This window comes from Monodon monoceros, unplaced genomic scaffold (assembly GCF_005190385.1).
Source record: "Monodon monoceros isolate NGI ecotype Baffin Bay Population unplaced genomic scaffold, NGI_Narwhal_1 Super_Scaffold_14, whole genome shotgun sequence".
Taxonomy (NCBI): domain Eukaryota; kingdom Metazoa; phylum Chordata; class Mammalia; order Artiodactyla; family Monodontidae; genus Monodon; species Monodon monoceros.
In genome coordinates this window covers 30,756,954-30,781,653 of record NW_021703770.1, presented here as the reverse complement: position 1 = coordinate 30,781,653, position 24,700 = coordinate 30,756,954, and the positions used below count along the sequence as shown (strand labels likewise).

The window sequence follows — 24,700 nt, the reverse complement described above, 5'->3', positions numbered from 1 at the left end:
AGTCTAGAAGAAGCGGAAGTGGTGTGTGTTCGTGGAGGAGGAGGCGGCGGCAACAGCAACCTGAAGGGGAAGGGTCGTGGAGTCGGGAAGAGCTAGGAGCAAGATGAAGGTGAAGATGTTGAGCCGGAACCCGGACAGCTATGTCCGCGAAACCAAACTGGACTTACAGAGAGGTGAGACAAGTTAGTCGGGAGTCCACCAGGCTTGGATCTGGCCTCGGCTTCCACCGAATAAAGCTGGAGGGGAGCCTGGTGTTCCACTCTCGTTCTTTTCCTGTTCCTTTTCGCCAGGGCATAAAGCCGTTCTGGTACTGGGTAGCAGAACCCTTGTTTTCAAGTACTTTTTCTAATAACTTTCTCTAGTGGTAAGAGGGAAAGTTAGTTATATGGGGAAATGATTCCACCTCCCCCTTTCCAGCTGCTGCTCCCTGATTGTTCTCAGGTTCCTGTTGAAGAAAAGTGGAACTTGAGTGAGCCAAACTCGTGGATTGAAGGATTTAACAATTGAGCAGACCTTTAAACCTTTCCCGTTGCTCTAACTTTTGGCTAATTTACTCCTTAAAATTACGTCCTTCTGGATGTGGGAAGAGATAAAGGTGAAACGTAAAGCCATCAGTTTTCTCTTAAAAACTTGTGGAGAAGTTTGATGTGGGAATGGCTAAAATGAAATTAATGAGCTTTATTTTTCTGTTACTGGGTGTCTTGTTCCCCCATTAACATGCTGACTGCTTATGAATTATAACTCGTGATACCTAAATGACAAGGGACCATCCATGTATGAACAGACTATTCTAAGCGAAGAGAATAACAGGTGCAATGCCTTAAGGCAGGAATAAACTTAAGGCATAAAAAAAGGCCATGTCTTCGGAGTTTGAGTAAGGGGTTAAGCCGTAGAAGGTGAGGCTGGAACAATATTTCACTATCATTGAGTCGTGGAGATTATATATATATATATATATATATATATATATATAAAATGCAATGCTAAGTAAATATATGGTCTCTGCTCACAAAATGTTTACAGGTTAAGTAACAAAACAGTAATGCTTCTAAAGTGCAAATTAGGTTGTGTCATTTGGACTTGACATCATCCCTATTCCTTGAACTTTGTCCCATCTTCCTCTTCAGTTTCACCAGTGATTACTTTTCCCACAACTAGCTTACATTTACTCTTGCCAGTCTGAGTGCATTTCAATCATTCTCTTTGAGGCATCCTGTGTCACGAGTCCTTACCCAGTTTCTCTCCTAGCTCTGGGAAGCTTTCTCTGAACAATAGTCTTTCCAAACTTATCCCCTGCACATTTCCCCCCATCCTGTACACACTTAAGCACTCTCCTTCTATGTTTCTGTCACATATTTTTATACTAATATCAGAGTTTTTATTACATTGTCTCGTTATTATTGTGACTATCAGTCTTTCCCATCAGACTGAGCTTGCAGAGAGTGGTATAATTGTATTTGGTTCTATATCCTGTATTTAGACATCACCTGGTACCTAGGAGTTGCATTATTAATGTCTGAATGAAGGAATGAGTGAATGACTGGCTGGTCACAGAATCTTGAGGTTAGGAAGTTATTAGTTACTGATCTTGTTATTAGGGATCTTATTTCTTATAACATTTTCCTATTTCTTTATAGTTTCTGGATGGAAGTGTTAATAGATAACAAAGTGGAAAGATTGAAGTATTGGAGCTCTGTGAAACATAAAATAAGGAAGACAATTCCATGATTTTTCTGGTAATTTCGGAAAGGTTTTGGACAAAGGGTCTTCAACTTTTGTATTCTCCACAGTGCTAGGCACAGTGTCCCTGATAAACGTTTTTTGAGTAACAAATAGAATGATTAGCTGAGGAAGACCACAGGAAATATTAAATGTGAATTATTTTATTAAGAGGAATCATTCTTATTTCAGTTCCAAGAAACTATGATCCTACCTTACATCCTTTTGAGGTCCCACGAGAATATGTAAGAGCTTTAAATGCCACCAAACTGGAACGGGTTTTTGCGAAACCGTTCCTTGCTTCCCTGGATGGTCACCGAGACGGAGTCAGTTGCTTGGCTAAACATCCGAAGAGTCTGGCTACTGTCCTTTCTGGGGCATGTGATGGAGAGGCAAGTGTCACTCTAAACGTTGATATTTTAAACTAAAAATAGTTATATTACAAATGTTCTTCCTTTAGTTGTGCGTTACTGTGGGTTTTAACTGTTTTGATTTTATTTTTCTATGTTCTGTTTTCTTTTAATTCTCAAGAGTAAATTCTATTTGAATTGGTAATTTCAGTAGTTTCTTATCTAAACCTAAGATATTTAAAATGTATAACTTAAGGCTATTTGACAGTAAGTAATAAGGCATGTTTACAGTACAGATATTTAACTGTGAGTTTTTTTCCACAGAGAATGTTATTAACAATTCAACACTTAATTCCCCCACTCTGGCAAAGAAAGAAAGCTTTGAAACACTTTAAACTAGAATCAACAGAGTATTTAACAGGTTCAGTTTTCTGCTTGTTGATATTCTTATCCATAGACATTGCATTATTTTAATCTAGAGGATTTTGTGTTTAGCTGTCTGGTAGAGTGATTTACAGCCTTTTCAGTGTTGAATTTATTTTTCTTGGAATGTACTCCTGTGCCTGAACGTTTTTAATTTATAAGTCACTGAAATTTCCTAGTATGCTTTATCGTAGGTTAGAATTTGGAACTTAACTAAACGAAAATGTATTCGTATGATACAAGCACATGAAGGTTTTGTACGAGGAATATGTACTCGCTTTTGTGGGACTTCCTTTTTTACTGTAAGTATAATGCAATTAAATCATTAACTCTTTTCAACATGTATAAACTGATGTAATTGAATATTTTCTGAGTTCATTTACATGGTCCAAGGCCCTTTCAGAGTTTCACAATGCAAAATAACTTACTAAAACTTGGAAAAGTCCTGGTTTTCTTTACGTAATCCAGCCTCTTCCATACTTTTTATACATAATTACTTAACATATTACTGAACTAATATTCTATAGGACACTCAGAAGTGGGATTAAAACAAGATGAGTAGGGACTTCCCTGGTGGCACACTGGTTAGGAATCCGTCTGCCAATGTAGGGGACCCAGGTTTGATCCCTGGTCTGGGAAGATCCCACATGCTGCGGAGCAGCTAAACCCGTGCGCCACAGCTACTGAGCCTGCGCTCTGGAGCCTGTGCTCCACAACAGGAGAAGCCACCGCAATGAGAAGCCCGTGCACCAAGAGTAGCCCCCGCTCGCCGCAACTAGAGAAAGCCTGTGCGCAGCAACGAGGACCCAAGGCAGCCAAAAAAAAAAAAAAAAAAAAAGCCACTTTAAAAAGAGAAAACAAAACAAGATGAGTAATTTGAAGGATTTTTGTGTATGATAAAATATACATAACATAAAATTTACCATTCTAACCATTTTTAAGTGTACATTTCAGTGGCATTAAGTACATTCACATCATTGTACACCATCACCACTATCACCTTCCCAGACTGAAACTCTGTATCCATTAAATACTAACTCCACATCTCCCATGCCTACCTCCCACCCCCGAGCTCCCGGTAATCACTGTTGGACTTTGTGTCTCTGTGTGTCTCATTTATTTCACTTAGTATAAAGTCCTTAAGGCTCATCCATGTTGTAGCATGTATCAGAATTTCTTTCCTATTTAAGGCTGAATAATATTCCATTATATGTATATACCACATTTTGTTTATCCATTCATCCATCAATGGACGTTTGGGTTATTTCCAACTTTCGGCTTTTGTGAATAATGCTATCATGTACAAATACCTGTTCAAGTTCATTGAAAGCTTTTTAATAGGGGAATGACAGAATCTAAGCTGAGCTTTGAGATTTTGACAGCAGTAAGTGATCAGTTTGGAGGCTGTTTTAATAGTCTGCATAAGCAATAATAGTCAATCCTGGGGAGTGAAAACAGTTGAAAGTAATTGTTAGGTTTAGAAACATTTTCATTTTGGGGATTAGAAACGGTTTTATGGAGGTATAATTGACATATAGTACTGTGTAAGTTTAAGGTGTACAGCAATAATGATTTGACTTACATGCATCATGAAATGATTATCACAGTAAGTTGAGTGAACATCCATCATCTCATATAGATACAAAATTAAAGAAATAGAAAAAGGATTTTTTTTCTTGTGATGAGAACTCTTAGGGTTTAGTCTCAACAACTTTCATATATAACATACAGCCATGTTAATTATATTTATCATGTTGTACATTACATCTCTAATATTTATCTTATAAATAAGTTTGTACCTTTCACTGCCTTCATCCAGTTTCCCCCTTCCACCTATGGTAACCACAAATCTCATCTCTTTTTCTATAAGTTTGTTTTTCTGTTTTTGAAGTATAATTGACCTACAGCACTGTTAGTTCTTGGTGTACAATATAGTGATTCAATATTTCTATGCATTTCAAAATGATCACCACAGTAAGTCTAGTTATGATGTCACCATATATATAGATACCCATAGTTATTGACTATATACGCTGTACACTTATTTTGCAACTGGAAGTTCATACCTCTTAATCTCTCTTACCTATTTCTCTCATTCCCCTACCCCTCCCCTCTGGCATCCACCTTTTTGTGCTCTATATTGATAATTCTGTTTCCATTTTGTTATGTTTGTTCATTTGTTTTTTAGATTTCACATATAAGTGAAATCATACAGTGTTTATCTTTCTCTGTCTGACTTATTTCACTTAGCATTATACCCTCTATGTCCATCAATGTTCTTGCAGATCGCAAGATTTCATTCTTTTTTTATGGCTGAGTTATATTCCATTGTATATATATAATACATTTTCTTTATCCATTCATCTGTTGATGGGCACTTAGGTTGCTTCCCTGTCTTGTATTGTTAATAATGCTGCATTGGGCATAGGGTGCTTATATCTTTTCTGATTAGTGTTTTTGTTATCTTCCAATAAATACCTAGGAGTTGAATTGCTGGGTCATACGGTAGTTCTATTTTTAATTTTTTGAGGAATCTCCATGCTGTTTTCCATAGTGGCTACACCAATTTCCATCCCCACCAACAGTGCACAAAGGTTTCCTTTTCTCTGCATCCTCACCAACACTTGTTATTTGTTGGCTTTGATAATAACCATTCTGACAGGTGTAAGGTGATATCTGATTGTGGTTTTGATTTGCATTTGCCTGATGGTTAGTAATGTTGAGCATCTTTTCCTGTGTCTAATTTGCCATCTGTTTGTCTTCTTTAAAAAAAGTCTATACAGAGCCTCTGCCATTTTTTATTTGAGTTGTTTTTTTGATACTGAGCTGTATGAGTTCTTTGTATACTTTGGATATTAACCCGTTATTGGTTATATCGTTTGCCAATATCGTTTGCCTTTTCATTTTGTTGATAGTTTTCTTTGCTGTACAAAAGTTTTTTAAGTTTGATGGAGTCCCATTTGTTTCCCTTGCCTGAGGAAACATTTCCAAAAAAAATTAGTAAAATCGATGTTTACCTACTATCTTGAACGTATCTGCCACATACCAAAGTCTAATTTACCATAGTTTGTTGCCTTGCTTTCATTTGGGCTAAGGCGCCAACAGTTCTACTCACCATTTATTTCACCATCTGTGCAACTGTCAGCTTAGTGAAAAGACAAGCAATGCCTTTACTAACACGAAAATAGTCTCAACCTCCTGGACCCCTGAAAAATTCTCAGGGTCCTTCAGAAGTCTACACTTCACAGTTTGACAACCTCTGACTTAATAGTTTCTGGAGTTTTATGTCATGAAGAGAAGGACTTTACCCATGCCAAAATTTAAAAATGCCTTCTCTCTAGTATTTTTAATGGGTTTTGTTGCATTTTTTACCTTTAAAATTACCTGGAATTTTATTTTTATATAAGATGTCAGATTGGTTCATACTTCTTAAATGACCGACCTGATCTCACAATACCATTTTATTGTAATTCATTTTTCTCCCTAATTTGAAAAGTCATCTTTATTACAATAATGCAGTTTTTGCCATGTTTATGACCTAACTTTGTTTCTACCCTACTCTTCTTTTGCTCTGCTCATGCTGTTTTAAATTTTATGTACTTCATGTGTTTGTCACAAATCTTTACTATAACAAGGTGGGACATAAATGCATCAATAAATACAGTACTGGAAGAATATGGTATGTGTTATTTTTTAAACTGAGAGGTTTATAATTTGATGTATGTGTTGGCAAGTGTACAGTTTATAACTTGTTCATTATCATCATCATCATAAATATTTCTAGGTTGGTGATGACAAAACTGTGAAGCAGTGGAAAATGGATGGACCAAGCTATGGAGAAGAGGAGGAACCATTGCATACAATATTAGGAAAGGTACAAAAATAAATTGACCCATACTTGGCTATTAGAATTCTTCTCTTTTACCTACAATTATTTCATAATTTTAACTTCAAAAAAGATATAAATAAGAAATCAGACACTTTAGGCTGCAATAATTGACCTGTTCTAAGCAACATTTAATGCAATGAATGTCCTTTGCAGTTCAAGAATTTGAACAGTTCTTCGGTGTTCATTGCAGTAGGGTTCAGTTTCTGTTTTTAGCTAGAGGATGCAGTGAAATATTTCCTATAGCAAGAACATGGGAGGAAATCTGTAAAGGTCAGAAAAAAGTGCTTCAACTTCTGATTTATATCATCATGGATCTTTCACAAAGCTCAGAATTTCTTACTTGAAAGAATTCTTTAGGAAATGAATAAATGCAATAGTGTGGTTTTTGTATAAATCTTACTTACATTTCTTAACATTCTGCAAATCAGATGATATAGTTTAGTTATAGTTTAATAATTCAGATAATTTGGCCTACCCATGTTTTTTAATGCTTACGTTTTGGTACTAAGTGAAATTCTGAAATTAGAATTAATCTTTAAATATCGCATCTTTAAAATCTCTTTGTCATTTCAGTATTATATTTAGTATATATTTAGGTTCTGCTTTTCAGGTTTCAAGAAGTTCTAAATGTTCTTTCTTTAGATGAGGGGTCCAGCCCATGATCAGGGCCTTCCTGTGTTCTAATGGTCAATCTAAGTGTTCTTGAAGGGACGTGGAGGTGGGATATTAGTATGAAATGGAAATAATTTGCAGATGGTAAAAAATTAGTAATTCGTAAAAGAAAATTGGTTTCATTCTTGTAAAATGTCTTTTCTCTAGGAGTTCCAAAGATTTTTGAAACATTTAGTGTTACCCCTTCTCTGTGGTATTGGGGGTTAATTCTTATTATGGAAAAGTTTGTAGGACTTGCCTTCATGAATAGAAAATAATTCTAAATCTGTGGATGCTGATAAGAGTTCTTAAAAGCTTAAAGTATTGACTAAATAGTTCCCTTTAATTTGCTTTGCAAACATTTTTTGCCATACAGTACGAAGGTAGACTTTAAGCTGGTCCTGAATAGATGAGTCGCATATTTTTAAGTAAATAATACCAAATTTATGAGATTTTATTGCTTTTAACAGTCTTAGCATCCACGCTCGCCAATTTTATTTCTCCCCATAAATTTTAATGCAGTTGTCTGTATCTGTGTTTCTGTCCTGGGAATCAGTACTTCATATGTTAAATGTGGAATTAAGTTTTTTAGAAATTACCTTTGTGTTTCATTAGTTGGTTCCAAGATCCTTCAATACCCAATGATGATTTAAAAATTACTTCAGTGATATGTATTCAAACTTAATTAAATACATCCCATGTTAACATTTTTCTTTGTTCCCAGAATGTGTGATAAGAAACATCATTTCTTATGGTAGAGTTTTCTCCTTTCAGTGAGGGCTTCAAAGAAACTTCTTTGTGAACTGGGATTTTCTTAAACAAATGAGAGTATAGAGAAATATATTTAAAATATTCTGTAGATTTGAAGTACTAATGAAAAGACTCATCTATAACAACATCTTTGCTTTAAAAGACAGTGTATACAGGAATTGATCATCACTGGAAAGAAGCTGTTTTTGCCACATGTGGACAGCAAGTAGACATTTGGGATGAACAAAGAACCAGTCCTATATGTTCAATGACTTGGGGATTTGACAGTATAAGCAGTGTTAAATTTAACCCAATTGAGGTAATGTTCCTTTTTGAAATATGTTCTGCTTATTGTTTTCTTATTATCTAGTAATTTCAGCTCTGTTTAGGAAACTTTTGAATGTATCATACAAGAATTTTCTGAATTTTAATGGTGTTCTAGCATTTGGTCCATTTTCCAGATTATATCTGAGTTCTTATATCTTTGGTCAGGTCTTGACATGTTTGCCTGCAGTTATAGTCCCAGATACTAGTGTTCAGCACTGTTAAGAGGTGGGTGTGTGCATGTGCTCGTGGGGGTAGAATCCAAGTACACACTGTCCTGTGAAACTCCAGTTTTATTTGTGCCTTCAACACTCGATGTTCCACAGATTAACATCTTTGTACCTTTAGGAAAATGTTAATTTTTCTTAACTCTCTTGGAGGTCAGAAGAAGGAGTGTTGAGCATTGTTTTCTTTAATTATTTGTACATGGCAGGGGCACCAGTGCTTCAAAATAATATGCGTGGTTATTTTTGTACTACATGATAATTAGTTATATTTTTCTTTGCTCAAAAGTCTGAACTGTGATTCCTAATTTCTTCCAGGTCTAAGGGAAGAGTTAGAGATTAGCCTACTTTTTTTTTTATAAATTTATTTATTTTATTTTTGGCTGCATTGGGTCTTTGTCGCTGCATGTGGGCTTTCTCTAGTTGCGGCGAGCGGGGACGACTCTTCGTTGCGGTGTGTGGGCTTCTCATTGTGGTGGCTTCTCTTGTTGTGGAGCACGGGCTCTAGGCGCACGGGCTTCAGTAGTTGTGGCACGTGGCTCAGTAGTTGTGGCTCGCGGGTTCTAGAACGCAGGCTCAGTAGCTGTGGCACACGGGCTTAGTTGCTCCGTGGCATGTGGGATCTTCCCGGACCAGGGCTCGAACCCTTGTCCCCTGCATTGGCAGGCAGATTCTTAACCACTGCGCCACCAGGGAAGTTCCTACTTATTGTTTATTCAGGTCCGAATTTGGGAAAGGAGGTTTCCCTGAAGGCAAAGCTATCCCCTGGACTCCAGACTTTTCCCTGAGCTTTCCCTGAATACGTAACAATTGATGAACTCATTTTCCAGAAGACTCAGTAAAGATGGCTTTTCCTGCAGAAAGAAAAGGAAATCACTGCATGTGTAAGCTGATTTTAGAAATTATCAGGAGATTATCTTGTTAGATGGTATCAGAGAAAATCCTGATCTTCAAGTTTTACACTCTTAGAGACCCTAACTGATAAAAGGAGGGAAAAAGGTTAAGTCAGAGTAGTAGCGTATTAAGACTGAGGTGCTGCGGTGTGATGTGAACTTGGCTTTGAGGTGCTGCTGAGAAGTCAGTCAGAGGATGCCCTCCTGCCTCCAGCACACACCTGCATATACACTTCTGGGAGAGGCTGCAGGTCTAGAGCAGGGGTTGCCAAGCTATGGTCTATGAGCCCACTGCCTGTTTTTGTTAAAAAAAAAAAAAAAGTTTTACTGAAACACAGCCGTGCTATGCCCTTTTGCTCATTTATTGTTTGTAACGGCATTTGCACTACAAAGTAAAGAAAGCACTGCAGAAACCATATGGCCCACAAAGCCTAAAATACTTCCTTTCTGGCCCTTTACAGAAAATGTTTGCTGCTCGCTGGTACAGGGTATCTGTCCCTACTATATCTTCCTCACTCCATCCTCTGTCTACCTTCCCTGTGTTCCCCTTGGTTGTAGAAGTGAGATATGGCATGAAGGGGCAAGCCAGCTTTGCAGAGCCAGCCCAAGGTGACACTAGGCAGAAGCAGGTTACAAACACAAGCAACTTGTGGGAACATTTTATGTCTTACTTGTGGTGGACCTAGGCTGGAACTGTATTTCCTGCCAGCATGCCTTTGCATTGACCTTATGCAAGTCACAGTTTTTCTCTGTATTTGTTTATTTTTAAAATGAGATTAATTATATCTTCCATTGTGCGTCATAGGTTTGTTGTAAGCGTAAAATGTGATAATATATGTGAATATTTTTAAAAGGTTCTCCCCAAATTTAAGATGGTGGTGTTACTGCTATTTAAAAAAAAAAATAAACAGGAGGAACAGACAGATACTGATTCCTAGTTCTCTAAAGGGTAAATGAGATCTTTTGTTTCTCTGTTTTGGTGAACACCTGTGTCAGAAGAGCTGATGGCCAATTGTAAAATCATAATTAATTATTAGTGATGACCTAGCAACCATGTTTTTCAAATTTGCCTGTATAAAAACTCTATTTGTTCAGCTGTGTGTGAATGCGTGTTTTATTAACCTACGAACTGACTTAGTGGTAAAAGCAAATGGTGTGCATGTCTCTTACCCTGTATTAAACTTAATGGAAAGGGCGTGTTGCTATGAACAAATGGAGTGTATTTGTCTCCTAATCATTAATAATTAATTTTCTGTTAAAATATTGAAGCCTAGAATTCTCATAAAGCCAAAAGTTTATGCTGAGCAGCGCTACATTTTACAGTATGAAAGTCAGCTTTCCGTCTAGGTAGAATTTTTTGCTTTGTTCAAATTAAAGTCTTTACTTTTAGAAACAGAACCTGGTCAGACTTTGGAGTGACATAATGAGAAACTAAGAAAGGTTGAGAGAGTCACTAACTAGGGGAAAGGCTCAGAGAAGAAGTGGTTTAAGAAGGAGGGTTTTGGAAAGAACTGAGAAGAGATCGTGATGGTAGCATTGGCTTTATGAGTTTTATTTGAACTATATACACCCATGTAGTAGGAGGTAGCAGGCCATACAGCTGCTTAGTAAATAACTCTTCTAGTTCCTGTTAACGCTTGCAGTAGGAATAATGGAGGCAGAAGCCAAGAGTTGTGTCAGGAACCATGGGTGAGGAGGAATGGTACTACAAAGGGTGGGATTTGGGACTCCACTGGTGGGTAGATGGCTTATTTTCACTTATGCCAAGGATTATGTAAGCACTTAGCACATTTATAACTGACTTACAAATAAATATTTTAAACATCTTGGAACAGTTGGACAAAGGACACACCTAGTTTATACAGAGAGTTAATAAACATGAGGAAATGTTTAACTGCTAATAAAGCAGTAATTTATATAGTAGGCCCTCCATATCCGTGGGTTCTGTGTCTGTGGTTACAGAGGGCAAGGGACTCGTGCATCTGTGGATTTTGGTATCCGTGGGTGGTCCTGAAACCAGTCCCCCACAGATGCCAAAGGATGACAGTATATAGGAAATATTGCCATACAGATATTATTTTTAAATGGCACTACCTATTGCTGCCCAGTTGCAGTAAAATTTATATATTTCTACATTGTAATGTATATTGGTACAACTCTTTGGAAAACAATTACTCCTAAATATCAAAAGCCATAAAATTGTTCATACTTTTTGATTGAGTAACACCACTACTAAAATCTTACCCTTAGAAAAAGAAGAGCTAAATGTATGCAAATGTTTTTTGAAGTGTTATTTATAATACTGAAGAACAGGAAACAGGTCTAAGTTGAAGAATGGATAAGTAAAATATGTTGTTTTAAAATAGAATGCAGAATTATCTGTACAGTATCATCACAGGCATCTAAAGTGGGGATTTAACAATGAAAATACTTGGCTTAGGTTGCTGAGATTATGAGTGATTTATTGTACCCTCTGAAAATGGACTTTAATGTTATAACTTTGTATCTTAAACATAAACATTGAGGGTAATTAAATCATTTGTTCACTGAATGGACATGGTTTGCTGCCAAGCCTAGCTTTTAACTGATGATTGTTATACTTATTTTTAGACATTTCTCTTGGGAAGTTGTGCTTCTGACAGGAATATAGTACTATATGATATGAGGCAAGCTACTCCTCTGAAAAAGGTGAGTTTCAATTTGTCTTCTGCTTTATACAGTTGTTAATGCATCCCCCTGTAAGTGGAGTGACTGAAAATATGGAGCAAATGTTTTTTCAGAATTAAAAAACTCTTTAATAGAGGTATCCTTAGAACCCAAAATGATCATAATGGCATTCTCTCAATTTCCTGTTGCTTGTTAGAGACCCTTAAATTTCCATGAGGTACTGTATCCTAGTCTTTGTGTCTTCCATAATGCCAGCAGATTTTAGGCATCTAGTTTGTACTTACTGAATTGGAAGTTCTTTTTTTTTTTTTTTTTTTTTTTTGCGGTACGTGGGCTTCTCACTGTTGTGGCCTCTCCCGTTGTGGAGCACAGGCTCCGGACGCACAGGCTTAGCGGCCATGGCTCACGGGCCCAGCCGCTCCGCGGCATGTGGGATCTTCCCGAACCTGGGCACGAACCTGCGTCCCCTGCATCGGCAGGCGGACTCTCAACCACTGCGCCACCAGGGAAGCCCAAATTGGAAGTTCTTAAAAAAGTATTGCATCCTGTTACATCAGGCCCTGTGATTATCATATGACACATATGGTATTTTATTCCAGAAAGTTTTATAACTAATTCACATAACTACCTTTATTTGTTTAGTTACATGCCAAGGGGGTTGACGTTTTATTTAGACAAGCTCTGTCCTGTTCAAGGTGTCAGATTTCCCAACAGTTCTAAAGCAGTCATTCCAGGACTTAGATATCAAAGTTAATACAACCTTAAGTTGATTCTAGAGAGGGAGAGAAATATTGTTGGTAAAGAGGGGAGTGCCATTATAAGTAAAAAGGTATAAAGTTGATTTCAGGTGCTAGAATTGAGAGAGAGCAAGAAGAGCTAGACCTTGTTCGTGTGCCACAAGTCCGATGTCCACACGTAATGGAAATGTTTTTAATATTTTTGTTCCTAACAGGTAATAAATTCAGAAATATTAGGAGTAGAGTATATTCCTTAAAGTTTGAACTAGATAAATAGGATAATCTTTCCAAAGTATACTACCACTCCAATCATTTCACTCAGTCATGTGATATGGAGGGAAGATCCTGCATGAACTTTGGTGTTAGACTTTAAGCAGGTAACTTAACCTGTGTTTCTCCTGTGAAATGGTGGTATTAATAGCTACCTTGTAGCCCAATGGTAAGAATAAAACAAGATACTTAAGCATTTAGCAGAATGCTAACATGAAGTACTAGTTTAATAATAGTAATTTCTACCTCCTTCACTCCTCCATTCTCAGTTGTTAATAATAGTGCTTCATTACTTTTAGGTTGAAGAAAAGAACTGTAGCTCTCAAGCGCCTCCAAAATCTGGTCCCAAATTGTATTCCATTTATTTATTTGCTTTAGTCAGGGTTTGTTACATGTATGTCACGTTGATGGATGCAGACGTGCTATTTTCTGTTATTTCTCTGTTCTACCTACTAGACTATCAATGTTTCTTCTATCTTTTCTCTCCTTAATGTAGCTGTTCTCATTCAGGGGTTGTACCACCCCACCAAGTGTATTTTTGGAAGTGTGGGAGGGACATTTAAAAGACTGTTAACTCGCATTTAATGGGCCGGCTCCCGAGAGGCTAAATATCCTCCAGTGGACAGTCACACACAACAAAAGATTATCCTGCCCAGAATGTTCCTTTTGAGAAACATGATAATATTTCTGGACCTTCACAGATCAGCTCAAATCATGCTTATCTTTTGAAACCTTTCTTCTCCACTTTAACCCTAAGCTCACCATTAATTTTGCCCCTGATTTGATACTTGATTATTTGCTGCTTCACTGTTTATATTTTAACTCTTCTTAATGTGTATCTCATTTTCCTGACTAAACTATAAGCTTTTTGAGGTCAAGGGACCATTTATTAAGCATTTTTATATTTTTCAGTATTTAGCACTCTGCCTGTGTGTTCAGTAAACAATTATTGATTTTCTTTTCCTATTGCATTGAGCCAAGTACTGTGCACATAATAGGTGTTTACTAAAGTACTTGCTTAAATCAAATGAGAAAAGAAGGAAGGGAAATGAAGTGGGAATTTATCCATTTTAGAGGGACTTAATTTCATAGTAATGGGTTAGTGTATGCTTCTTTTCTTAGGTCATCTTAGATATGAGAACAAATACAATTTGCTGGAACCCTATGGAAGCTTTCATTTTTACTGCAGCAAACGAAGATTACAAGTAAGTTTCCCTCTTTAAAACTTACTTAATTTCTATCAGAAATAACTCAGTTGTATGTCTTACTAATAAATATGTTTTCCTAGGTAATATTCCTTCATATACTCTAGAAAATTGCTGTTTGTTTTGCTAAAAAAAAAAATATTTCCCAAATTAGAGAAGCGCTTCTTAAAAAGTATTCTCAGTTTTCAAAATGATACAGACCAGGGATGATAAACTGTGATCTGTGGACCAAATCCTGTCTGCTGCCTGTTTCTGTAAAGTTTTATTGGAGTATAGCCACATTTATTTCTGTATGGAATGTGGCTGCTTTTGTGCTATAATGCCTGAGTTGAGTAGTTGCAACAGAGACCATATGACCCACAAAGCCAAAAATGTTTATTATTTGGCCGTTTACAGAAAAAATTAGCTGATCCCTGACATAGACCATATAAATAATGGCTGAATCATACATGTTTTAAGAAACTAAAAATATCTGCCTACAAAGTGTGTAGCTCTTCAGGTAGTTGATACTCATGTGGTCATGTTATCAGCTACCACTATTACTTCAGTAAGACAAAAGGAAAAATAAAGTTTCAACCTTTACCTCAATATTTGCAGATATATTATTCTGTGACTTCATGTAAAGGTGACATAGAAGCCTTATGTTCTTGACCTAGATGGAATTTTATGATTTCTTATATACTGCTTTAAAACTTGTTGAAGCATTTGTCATCAGCTAACTTATTTTATCTTTGCAGTATCCCTGTAAGGTGGATAGGACATGTATGTTATTCCCTTTTTACAGATGAGGCTATTGATGTAGGGAGTTTAATCTCTTGATGAGGAAAGAGTGTCTTATCTTTTTGTATCCAAGCATTTATTGTAGTGCTATGCATATGATGGATTTTTAATACATGTTTTTTGGGGAAGGTGGAAGTTTGTCATTAGATTGAACTTTAGATCATCTGTATTTAAGTTCTTTGTTCTTTCCACTACTCTTATTTATGAAAGCATAAGTTAGCTCAGAAATAGGACTTATTACATGATGTTTTAGTGGTACCAACTGAAAACATCTCTTATGACTTTCCTGTACTAAAAAGAAGCTCAGTTGGACTCTCATTAACTAGCAATACCAAACCACATTAACTGAAGCCCTTTTTAGCCTTTTTCTCATGTAGAAATTAAAATAGAATTTACTAAAAAACAAAATTTTCTAAAACAAACCTGGTTGAGAACCACTGCCTTAGATAGGGACTGTAAAGCAGTTGTCAACTCAGAAATTTAATCTCCAAGATCAGTATGACCTTGGCTGACAATCCTGTGGTATGTTTGAAGATTATGAAAGAGAACAGTGACTTGTCTCTTGATGAGAATTTCATGGTATTTGGAAATTTGTATCATTAGTATCAGTGACTTTTCATAATAATCGTATTTAAAAATATTCTTTTTGAAGTGTTAGGTCTTTTTTTTTTTAATTTTTGTTTTGAAATAATTTTAGGCTTACTGAAAAGTTACACAAATAGTACCGGTCAGCCAATTTCCCCAAATGTTAATGTCTTACATCCCCACAGTTCAATTAGCAAAACCAAGAAATTAAGATTGGTACACTACTATAAAGTACAGACTTTATCCCATCACCGGTCTTTCCACTAATGTTCTTTTACTGTTCTGGGATCCAGTGCAGGATCCCACATTGCATTTGATTGCCATGTCTCCTTAGCCTGCTCACTCTGTGACTTTCTCAGTCTTCCCTTTTCTTTCATGACCTTAGTACTTTTGAGAAGGACTTTCTTGTCAATTATATTGTAGACTGCCCTTAAGTTGGGCTTAACTGGTGTTTTCTCATTATTTCATTGAGATTATGCATCTTTAGCAAGAATACCACAAAATTGATATGCCCTTCTTGGTGCATCAAATCAGAGGTACATAATGTCAGTTTATCTTATTATATTACTGGTGATGTTAACCTTGATCACTTAGTTAACATACTGTCTGCCAGTTTTCTCCACTATAAAGTTACTATTTTTTCCTTTTGTAATTAATACATGTCTTTGGGGAGATACTTTGAAATTATGTGGATATCTTGTTTCTCCTCAAACTTAATCTTCACATCTAGAAGTATTTTGATGTTGGGAACTTGGTCACAGTAATGCTTTATTACTACTCTCCATCATCCATGTTAGCTCATTTGAAGCACTGTTTTTTTAGCTGTTGATTAAGAATTTTTAAACCTCGAAAATCATGAAGTCATTGTTTTTGCCAGTTGTGCACAAAGTATAGTTTTCTAATTTTAATATACCCTTTGAAAAGCTGTGCTCACCCTTATATATCACTGATGGAGTATAAACTATTGCAACTTCGCTGGAAATGATTTGTCAGCTCAAAAGACTTAAAAATGCTCATGTCTTTTCTACTTGTAGGAATCTATTCAGATCTAATTGAATCTGCCCCATTCAATTAAAAATTAAATATGAAAAATTAAAATTTCATTTAAGAATTAATTATAGTAAAATGTTGGAAACTTTATTAATAAATAGATTTATTTAAACAAATAATTATTTTAACTCATATTTACATACGAAAACATTAAAATATTCTCAGATTATTTAATGGATAAATGTTCATAATATGCTACATGAAATATCAGGATATAGAGCTATATACAGTATTATCTTAATTTTATTAAAAGGTACATAGTTAAATAGTATAGTGAAAAGATTAGAAATAATTACACTGTGCTAACTGACTTTCTCTGGGTGGTGGAATTAAAGGTAAGTTTTGTACTCTTCATATTCTTTTGAAGTTTGCACATTTTCTACAATGAGATTTATGTTTATAAGGTTGAAAGTGTGTAAGTGTAATCTTAAGGAATAATAAAAACTGTTGATATTTTTCCCTATCCCTTACCTGCTGTGTAAAGAATTGAGCTATTTATTTAGATGTGCATTATTTAGCCAGCAGTCTTATTTTCACTAGTGTCTCTTAGTACTACATATGCTTTTTTTAATAGAAATTTGTATAAAATAATTAAAAATTCTTTTACAGCTTATATACTTTTGATATGCGTGCACTGGACACTCCTGTAATGATACATATGGATCACGTGTCTGCGGTGCTTGATGTGGATTACTCTCCTACTGGGAAAGACTTTGTGTCTGCTAGTTTTGATAAATCTATTCGAATCTTTCCTGTGGACAGAAGTAGAAGCAGGTATGTTACTACCGATAAACAGTTGTTTTTGTTTGATTTTTTTCCTTGTCTTTATCATTTATCTTTTTTGAAAGGTTATTTGGTTGTGTGTATATGATGGAGCTCACACCCAGGTGTTGTGACTTGGGGTACCAACTTCCACTGCATCACCTATGGGTAAAACATCAGCCTACTGGGCAGTTTCTTCATTGAACAGGATATTATCTTTATATAATTTGTTTATATGAAATCTTAGTGTTTGCCTTAGAGCAAAACCTTTTATTTTAGAATTATCTTTAAGTGTTTTATAGTAATTTTTAAAAATAAAGACTTGATTTTTTTCGAGGAGTTTTAGGTTTACAACAAAATTGAGAGGAAGGTAGAGAGATTTTTCATATATTCCCAGCCCCTACACATGCAGAGCCTATCCCATTATCAACATTCCTTATGGGGTGGTACTTTTGTTACCTCACCAGAATGTAAGATGAGCCTACATCATAATCACCCCAAATCCATAGTTTTGGTATTATGTATTTTATGGGTTTGAATAAATGTATAATGACATGTTCATCATGATACTATCATAGTATTTTCACTGCCCTAAAATATAGTAAACTTAAAATTTTTTTTTAATTTGATAATGAAGAACTTAGATAAGGTTTTCCCTAATACAGTTTAAGAGCAGTTAATAACAATAATACCTTACATTTGTTATTTCTCACTTATTTATTTTTATTATTTTTTTTTTGTGGTACGCGGGCCTCTCACACAGAGCCTCTTCTTTAGAGTCACACAGCTCTTTTTTTGGCCATAGCCAATCTGCTTGTCTAACTCTTCGGTATTTTTACTTGTGATAGTTGCATCTTTTTCCCCTCTAATTTGAGGAAACCATATTAATTCCTAAACCTTTTTGTATAATCATGAATTGCTAGCAAATAATTGTCAGCATCGTCATGTGTATGATTTAAAAAGTGCTTGAATTGGAATCAAAAGCATACTGAGTGAGTGGGTGTTCTGGTGACTTTGATCTTCATTCCATCATCTCCTGGGGTTGGTTCCTATATGGCTGTTACAACTAACTTGATATTCTCCAAACTGTCATGAATGGTTTGTTGGGAATTGTTCAGTCAGGCCCAAGGCAAGCCTGAGAGTTTCCATTCTTCTCACCTCTCTGGAAAATATTAAGAATCAAGAGAGTGTGGCCCTCCATCATTTTTTGGCACCAGGACCTCCAAAGGTAGTAAGTAGGACAATACTTTTCTAACATGATGTATAAACAGACATAAAGAACAAAGGAAGAGGATGAGAAATGGGAATGTTTAGGCACCTATGATCCCAAGAGCCCTGCAGCTGAGCTCCAGCTGAATTGTTCTGCAGCCAGTGTGGGCAGTTAAATGCAAGTCTAGTTAAAAGCTCAGATTATTCCAAAACTGTATGAAGTGAGGAGTTCTTATACACCGTTTCCAGGGAATTGCCTCCTGATGTCATTTGGAGATTTTGTAATCACAATTTAATATGTGTTACTTCCTGTTGGGTTTAGTTATAAATGGTATTCCTTCTGACCTTTGTCTGCTTGAAAGCTGCTTCTGGTTTGTTTCTGTGGTCTGCTCTAGTTTCTTGTCATTACAGACATCAAATAACACAGGCAATGCTTTGAATGATACGTTTTTTTGTTTTTTTTTTTTTTTGCGGTACGCGGGCCTCTCACTGTTGTGGCCTCTCCCATTGCGGAGCACAGGCTCCGGATGCGCAGGCTCAGCGGCCATGGCTCACGGGCCCAGCCGCTCCGTGGCATGTGGGATCTTCCTGGACCGGGGCACAAACCCGTGTCCCCTGCATCGACAGGCGGACTCTCAACCACTGCGCCACCAGGGAAGCCCGATATGTATTTTTAAAATGTTTTCCTTTGAAAGATCTTAAAGTAGTTAAATTGTATTTTAAAAGTAAATTTTGAGTAGGTTTTCAAAAAGTACAGTTAAATGAATATTTGAAGGTAAGCTTCTGTTGGGATTTCATTCAGTATTTACTTAGCAAACAAGTAAATTCAGTTGCATTCACACAGAACAATTCATTTATCTTGACTACGTATATAAAGAATTTAAGTTTTTAAATGTATTTATCCCCAAATAGTATAACTTATAATGAACTTTATGTATCTATTTTAAGTACAAGCATAAACATATCTAGAAGTTAAGAACCCTGTGTAGTTTACCATTAAGGAGGATTCTAAGTTGGTTAAGTGACTAACCATTGGATTTGTCTGGTCTAATACATGAACTGATGTAATACATGACTAGGTTATTATTATTATTATTTTTTAAACATCTTTATTGGGGTATAATTGCTTTACAATGGTGTGTTAGTTTCTGCTTTATAACAAAGTGAATCAGTTATACATATACATATGTTCCCATATGTCTTCCCTCTTGCGTCTCCCGACTAGGTTATTTTTAATGGTTACCAAAGCCTAATCGAATTTCCTAATATTTAAATTCAATACGTTGCTTTGGGAAAAAAGACATCTTAAATAGGTAGAGGTTATAAGGATTGAGTCTTGTAAAAGCAGAGCATTGAGAGAAGAAAAAGCAGTCAGTGTCTCATCTACTTTTCCTTTTAATAGGATGTTCTTTCTAACCATACTCTCTTTTAGAAATAAATTTCTTATGGTCTAGCTACATGGTCATTCAGGAGCTCAAAATGTATCTGTTAGAAGCAGTGTAATAGACTAGTTTTGTGAGTGTACTTCAGAGATGTTTTTATATATATGAAATCTATTTGATTTCATCATCACATACGGGTTTTCTTTTACTGTGCAGAATTTGCTGAGCGAGTTTCCTTTCTCTCAAGTAGTCTGCATTTTGAATCACTTAATCCAGATATGGAAACTTTACTTCTCTAGAACTCTCATCCTTTTATTTTTTCTGACCTTGTCTTTTACTTGCTTTTTAATGCCCTGCTTAACACTTCCTAATATAGTATCTTCTGTGAATTTACTTAGTATGTTTCACAGCCTTCCAAATAGGTATGATATTTGACATCTCCATTTATTAAATGATCCTTATCTCATCACTTCTATAGCCCTCCATTTCTTTTCACATATGTAAATCATCAGCTCTCACTTCAGTTAATTGAGCTTTTCATTTATTTTATTTTTTAATTTTTTTTTGCGGTACGCTGGCTTCTCACTGCTGTGGCCTTTCCCGTTGCGGAGCACAGGCTCCGATGCACAGGCTCAGCGGCCATGGCTCACGGGCCCAGCCACTCCACGGCATGTGGGATCCTCCCGGACCGGGGCACGAACCCGTGTCGCCTGCATAGGCAGGTGGACTCTCAACCACTGCGCCACCAGGGAAGCCCAATTGAGCTTTTTAAACAATTTGACCAAAACAGAAATCAGACATTAGGATCAACGTATTAGGATGTGCTCTTAGAGTGCCATTGCATTTATTTTTCAATGAAAAGAAATCCCAAAAAAGTGTGGTGGTTGACCTTATTGTTACAAAATTACTCCAGCGTCAACATATTTTATTTGTGTTATATGCCCTCAGTTATTTTGCGATCTTTTCTGGGCGTCTAGTTTTGCTTAGTTTGTTTATACTTATTTTTCTTATTGTATTACAGCATCTCTGAGGGCAGGAATTTTTAATTCCCCAACACTTAGAATAGAATCTTGTTAGATTGGTCCCATAAAAATACATTTAAATGAATTTTAATTTCTCTTTTATACTCTTTTATGACTCAAAAATGTTATCCTGATACTTGATAGGCAGTGGTTAAAGAAAATCTGTACCAAAATCCTAAGAGTTTTAACTTAATTCCTCTTCTGTAGGGAAGTCTATCACACAAAGAGAATGCAACATGTTATCTGTGTAAAATGGACTTCTGACAGCAAGTACATTATGTGTGGATCTGATGAAATGAACATTCGTCTATGGAAAGCTAATGCTTCTGAAAAGTTGGGTGTGGTAAGACCCCATTTTCTTTCATTGTCATAAAGCTAGTTTCTAGATTTATTGAATATCATTATATTATAAAGAGAATTTATTTGAAATGCGTTAGTTGTGATAAAAAAGGCTAGCAACAAAACAGGGTTGTACTGAGGTTTACTTTTATTATGTCAAAGGCACCTTCAGAGGCCTTTGTTTTTTGTTTGTTTGTTTGTTTGTTTTGTTGTTGGCCACGCCGCATGGCTTCTGGGGTCTTAGTTCCCCAACCAGGGATTGAACCTGGGCCCTTGGTAGTGAAAGCGCTGAGTCCTAACCACTGGACCGCCAGGGAATTCCCCCAGAGGCTTTTGTTAATTAAAATGTTTGATCATATTTGAGCCTTCTTGTTTTTTTGTATTCTCCTTGAGGTGGGGAGAGAAGATGTAGGGACTAGAGGCTTAGAACTTAGAACGCCCATTTCTTCTGTTAAAGGAATAGTAATCAGGCAAGTCAAAGGCTGCAAGTCTCTGTGAGGTATTTTAATATCAAAGAGACAGTGAAACACTTAAAAAAAATACACAGCTTCAGACTTTTTAAAAAGACTCAGTGAAAATATAACAAATATTACCATTGGCTAGCTACCTCTGGGTTGTGAGTAATGGTTGATTTTTGTTTGTTCTTAATGTTTTTCTAAATGTCTCATGTTTTCATACAGGGTATTTGTAACTGAAACAAATATTAAGTTTAAGAAGGAAAGGTTAAGTGTGGGTTATTTTCTACTTAGCTCTGGAAGGAAAATCAAGATATGATAAGTAGTAATTAAAGATAGTTTTATTTTAGGTTTAATGATTACTAAGTACTACACTATGCCTAGGTTTCAGCTCATCATTAAATGTTCCTCTAAATCATATCATCCTTAACAGTTGTTAGACGAAGGCTAGTTATTACGGCATCAGATGCTTTCTTTTCTGTTTCAGAAGTTACTTTTACAGAAAAAAATTTTTTTGAGTGATTCATTTAAGTGCTTTTACTATGCCTAGAGTGGTCCACAGAGCCCAGCTCCCTTGGCACTGCTCTTTTTCACTTGGTGGCATCCATCTACATTGTAGGCATGCTGCCTAAAAGGAGATTCAGTGCTTGCAAACCTGGTATCACTAACATAACCTTGTAAAGGGTATAGTTACATTAGCAATTTTGGTCATACATCATGAAAATTTAGGTTTTTGGGGAAACATTGCTCCTAACTTTGTTGTACTGAAGCAAAACAAACACACCATTCATTAAAATATCAAAATGCATTTTTTCAGCTTACGTCACGAGAAAAAGCAGCCACAGATTATAACCAGAGATTAAAGGAGAAATTTCAACATCATCCTCACATAAAACGTATTTCTCGTCACCGACATCTACCAAAATCTATCTACAGTCAGATTCAGGAGCAGCGCATCATGAAAGAAGCTCGTCGACGAAAGTATGTTTTGGAGCATTTGACTCTCTCTCAGTACCCTTTTCTAACTCCCCGCCTTGCGTCTCACCAAAAACAAACAAAAAAACATGCCTTTCAAGGGAATAGTTTATGTGCTGTTGTGCATCAGAGGTGTTTTTTTGTTTTTAATTGGGGTATAATTGATTTACAATGTTGTGTTAGTTTCAGGTGTACAGCAAAGTGAATCTGTTACACACACATATATATATATATATAAATATATATATATCCACTCTTTTTTAGTTTCTTTTTCCATGTAGGCCATTACAGAGTATTGAGTAGAGTTCCCTGTGTTATGCAGTAGGTCCGTATTAGTTATTTGTTTTATATAGTAGTGTGTATGTGTCAATCCCAATCTTCCAGTTTATCCCTACCCCCCATACCCCCCTGGTAACCATAAGTTTATTTTTTGCACCTGTAACTCTATTTCTGATTTGTAGGAGTTCATTTGTAGCCTTTTTTTAGATTCCACATAACAAGCAATATCATGATATTTGTCTTCCTCTGACTTACTTCACTCAGTATGAGAATCTGTAGGTCCATCCATGTTGCAGCATATGCCATTATTTTGTTCTTTTATGGCTGAGCAATATTCCGTTGTATATGTGTACCACATCTTTATCCATTCCTCTGTCGATGGACATTTAGGTTGTTGCCATGTCCTGGCTATTGTAAATAGTGCTGCAGTGAACATTGGGGTGCATATATCTTTTTGAATTATGGTTTTCTCAGGGTATATGTCCAGGAGTGGGATTGCTGGTTCATATGGTAGCTCTATTTTCAGTTTTTTCAAGGAACCTCCATATTGTTCTCCATAGTGGATATACCAGTTTGCATTCCCACCAACAGTGTAGGAGGATTTCCTTTTCTCCACACGCTCTCCAGCATGCATTGTTTGTAGATTTTTTGATGATGGCTATTCTGACCGTGTGAGGAGGTATCTCATTGTAGTTTTGATTTCCATTTCTCTAATAATTAGTGATGTTGAGCATCTTTTCATGTACTTTTTAACCATCTGTATGTCCTCTTTGGAGAAATGTCTAGTTAGATCTTCCGCCATTTTTTGATTGGGTTGTCAAAGGTGTTTTTGAATACTTCTGTGGGCCTTTTTCCTTTTCCTGATAAAAGGGGGGGCAATGGTCATCTCACATGGTGAGAATTTTCATTAACTATCTTTGAGCATATGTTTAAAGGGCAGACAATGTCAGTGACTTAAAATAAGAAAATGCTTCTGCTCATGCTAAAAAACTATTATAAATGGAGAATGTTTGTAAAAAATAACTTCCAATGTAGCTGGAATTAAGAGGTATTGTGTATTTTCCAGCTTAAAGACGGCGAAGAACATTTGTTAGATAAAAATTTGTCTAATATGCTTCATCATAGCATTTGGAATCTAACATTTTGGCTCTAAAGCGTAGCATTCCACCATCATCACCATTTCCCCTGTGGAATATTCTTCTCCATGCAGTCTTTGAATTCATGTGAAGTATTATAGAAATTCTAAGACAGAGTTCTTTTTTTCTTTTAATTAGACTATTCAAATGATTATTTTGTTGTCTTTGGGTAGATGTTGGGGTTGGGTCACTTTTAAATATCTTAACAACTGCAGCAGGTTTTTAAAGTTAGTAAAGGACGCCGATAGTAAGAGAAGAAGCTAATAAATAAGTTAACAAAACTTGATTTCTAGCTGCTTTTTACCTAATCTCATTGTGAAACCTTTTTTTTTTAATAGATGGTTTTCCAGTGAAAGAAAATGTCTTGTGATTTTTCTGAGGAAGTTTTCTTTGGTTAAGATGATTTCTTGTAAACTTGCTTATATTTTGTGTATTTTGTTTTATTTCTAGGGAACTGAATCGTATCAAACATAGCAAGCCTGGATCTGTGCAGAGGGTGTCAGAGAAGAAGAAACGCGTAGTGGCAGTTGTGAAATAATATTTGGTATTCCTACCAATACTGATGTATAAGTATTTGTTATGTTTTCATTCGTGAACTCTACAAATAAAAGTACTGGCTCTAGT

The 24,700-nt window shown here is 36.0% G+C and overlaps 1 protein-coding gene across 1 annotated transcript; it reads left to right on the top strand.

Annotated features, from left to right (window-relative positions):
* Positions 1-3: 3 nt before the first annotated feature.
* Positions 4-24,700, top strand: DCAF13 (DDB1 and CUL4 associated factor 13). The gene is made up of 11 exons (XM_029223282.1): positions 4-173; positions 1,912-2,111; positions 2,687-2,794; positions 6,277-6,366; positions 7,946-8,101; positions 11,834-11,911; positions 14,020-14,102; positions 17,127-17,291; positions 21,100-21,235; positions 22,504-22,667; positions 24,527-24,700. Exons 1-11 carry the CDS (start codon positions 104-106, stop codon positions 24,612-24,614), a joined length of 1,338 nt encoding a protein of 445 aa, XP_029079115.1. The 5' UTR covers positions 4-103; the 3' UTR covers positions 24,615-24,700.

Excerpts from the sequence above, each read along its gene's own strand:
- DCAF13 (XM_029223282.1), top strand. The coding sequence starts at position 104 with ATGAAGGTGAAGATGTTGAGCCGGAACCCGGACAGCTATGTCCGCGAA. Across the intron at positions 8,102-11,833 it reads TTAAATTTAACCCAATTGAG|ACATTTCTCTTGGGAAGTTG; the intron begins GTAATGTTCCTT and ends ACTTATTTTTAG. Across the intron at positions 21,236-22,503 it reads CTTCTGAAAAGTTGGGTGTG|CTTACGTCACGAGAAAAAGC; the intron begins GTAAGACCCCAT and ends GCATTTTTTCAG.